This window comes from Perkinsus marinus, assembly GCF_000006405.1.
Source record: "Perkinsus marinus ATCC 50983 genomic scaffold scf_1104296967388, whole genome shotgun sequence".
Classification (NCBI taxonomy): domain Eukaryota; phylum Perkinsozoa; order Perkinsida; family Perkinsidae; genus Perkinsus; species Perkinsus marinus.
Window position 1 is genome coordinate 10,241 of NW_003203573.1, and position 2,745 is coordinate 12,985.

The window sequence follows — 2,745 nt, forward strand, 5'->3', positions numbered from 1 at the left end:
GCTTCCCTCACTTCAACGTGGGTCTGCCGTACCGTTGTGAACGCTTCGTGTTCACGAGGCGTGCGAGGTGAGGAAGTCACTGCGCCGAGTCAAATCGCGACTCACAAATGCTCTTTCTCAGCGTGCTGTTGAGATATCCTCTCATTAGAGATCCTCTGCTCAATCGTTTCGTCTACAAGGTGAAACCGGAGGTGTTTTAGTCGCTAGAAACCAAGCAATTCACGTGGATGGTCACAGAAAATTGTGCCAACCTGCTGAAGAACCTTCAATTCGATCTGTTGTCGCTCTTGGAGATCCTCGAGTCCTCGCTCCCTGTTACGAAGCTCCGCTTCTCGTTCATCTCGGGTCCTTTTCGCACCTTATCAGAAATGATATGTTCGCCCGATTCTAATCAACAACAAAATCGAGCAACACGAACACTTTGAAAAACAGTGAGTGAGGTACAGCATTAAAACGAGGTGTGGCAAAGACTACGCTAAAAGCTCGCCCCAGTTTTAGTATCAGTCCAAGTGACCTCTTACACGTCCAGAAGTAGTTTATTTTCTCTCGTTCATGTAAAAGCTGATTGTACTGTTTCTCGTCGTCCTGAGAGTTTATCCGTTCGGTTACAACTGCGTTGTTATGCCTACTATATATTCTTCGCGAATTTGCCGAGCCTCTTTTTGCAGCGCCAATAACCTCGCGGCCTCCTCAGGGTCGACTTCTGAACAAAAGAAGTTATATTACGTATCACTCAAAAGAAAATTTAGCAGTAATTTCAATGATCAGATTCTAGAGGATTGTTGACAGAGCGGATTATATCGACATCGTTGGAGTTGACTGTCCTGATAGTCGCTACATTACGAAGATAATTATTTCAGAACGAACACGCGTATGACCATAAGATGTAGAATAGTTTCGACGAGACGAAGAGGAAACTATATGAGGACGGCTGAAACGTCCGACATCTGCCAGTACTGTTGGCCTTGTTGGCATTAGCGGTGCTTTTCTTTCCTTTTTTAGCCTTCTTTGGAGGCATTCTGGAGTGAGATGAAAACTACCTACACGAGTTAATTCCATCGTGTGAAAGCCCGGATAGTTGGGTTCAATAGCCTCAAAAGTTTTGAACCTATTGAACCCAGTTTTGAATCAAAACTAAGGTCTTCCCTCATCCCAGTGAAGACGCTGAGCTATTTGCACAAGTTTTAAGTGAGACCAACTCACTCACTTGCGGGCAAAGATGTACTTCCAAAATACTCTACTGTAACATGGGACAGCACGCGACAGCGAGTTTGGGGCGAGCGCTGAATGAAGGACATACGCGCACGCCCCGATCATTACGATTGATTTTAACCATTGGAGACTGGGGCAGCTATGCCATAGCTCCCTAGCAGGCATATTATATACTTGTGGCGCGCGGAGGAATATAAACGAGCAGTTCTGTCGGTACGATTGAACTAGCTGTAGTTTTGACGTTTTGCAAAAATGAGTTTCGCTGTTGGTTGGATTCCGGTTCAATTCGAGGGGCAGATATGCCAAACCTCGACTGGTGTCCATCCTATACTCTGTCAAGCTCATCGGAGGTGATCAGGAGTATCTATCAGCACATCACGAGCTGGCGGAATTGATCCGCCTGTCCCATTGCACCAAGGCATATCTTGGAGTAGTGGCATAGCTGCCCTAGTCGAGGAAATTGGTAGTGTTAAGGCGCATCCTAGGGTGGTGGCATAGCCGCCCCCCACCGGAGAGATTGATTGTACTAAGGCATATCTTTGGGTCGTGCATATCGCCCCAGTCGGAGAATTTGATTGTACTAAGGCATATCTTGGGGGCAGTGGCATAGCCGCCCCCAAATCTCTAGTCGGTGAAGTATAAATGTGTTAATTCCGAACTTGCCTCCCATTTCATCCGCGCCAACCCGACTGGCAAGATTGCGTCCGTCTAACCCTCAGCTCTCAATACTCCGCAGTAGGGTATCCTAAATGCTGTACCTCCCCTGTATTAAGGCATAGCTTGGAATGGCATAGGCGCCCCAGTCAGAGTAAACTAAGAGCTACGAAACAAACTTTATTGGAATATATTGAGCCTCCCTACAACCACCGTCCCCGTGGAGGTTTATGGAAGTTGTTGAGATAGTACTACCTTATAGATGGATTGTCACTCAGCGGTGTCCCATATTGTGTCAATAACAAATCTTCCCTCTCGATGTCCGTATCTAGCGCTTACGCTGTGCAGCTGAATTGGTCATTGGTAGTATTTCGTCGGTGATCATTTCTACTGCAATGTGAGTCTTTCATGCATCTTCTCAGTTGTTCCTTTTTTTACTCGATTTCTATTATGGAGTGCTATTCCGTTGACTGCAATTCAGTTGTAGATTTGGAAAATAGTCAAATTGTTACGCTTTCTAACGACAAGATCAGAGTGACCATTGCAGAGTACGGACTCTACATTCTCAGTCTCGAGACTCCTGATCGTGATGGGAAGTTTTCTGCGGTCAATCTTAACTACGACCATGATTGGACGAAGTACCTTCACGACACTCTCTACCTGTGCTGTGGTGTAGGAAGGTAAGTGTCACTTTTCAGTGCTAAGTGTTGCCAATGGTATCATGTTTTGCAGGTATGCTAATAGGATTCTGAATGGCCGTATGACAGTTGATGGTAAGGAGTATCAGTTGACAGTCAATGACGGGGACCATTGTCTCCATGGTGGTATCGATGGTTTCAACAAGAAGGTTTGGAAGCACACGGATTCTTACCGTGATGG

General features: G+C 46.0%; 1 protein-coding gene across 1 annotated transcript; it reads left to right on the top strand.

The window, feature by feature from the left end:
- Positions 1-2,316: 2,316 nt before the first annotated feature.
- Pmar_PMAR011166 (aldose 1-epimerase, putative) lies at positions 2,317-2,738 on the top strand (the record flags this gene model as incomplete). Its single annotated transcript, XM_002768720.1, has 2 exons — positions 2,317-2,546; positions 2,599-2,738. Coding segments are annotated over 2 exons (370 nt in total), but the record flags the coding sequence as incomplete, so codon positions are not given.
- Between the last annotated feature and the right edge of the window lie 7 nt (positions 2,739-2,745).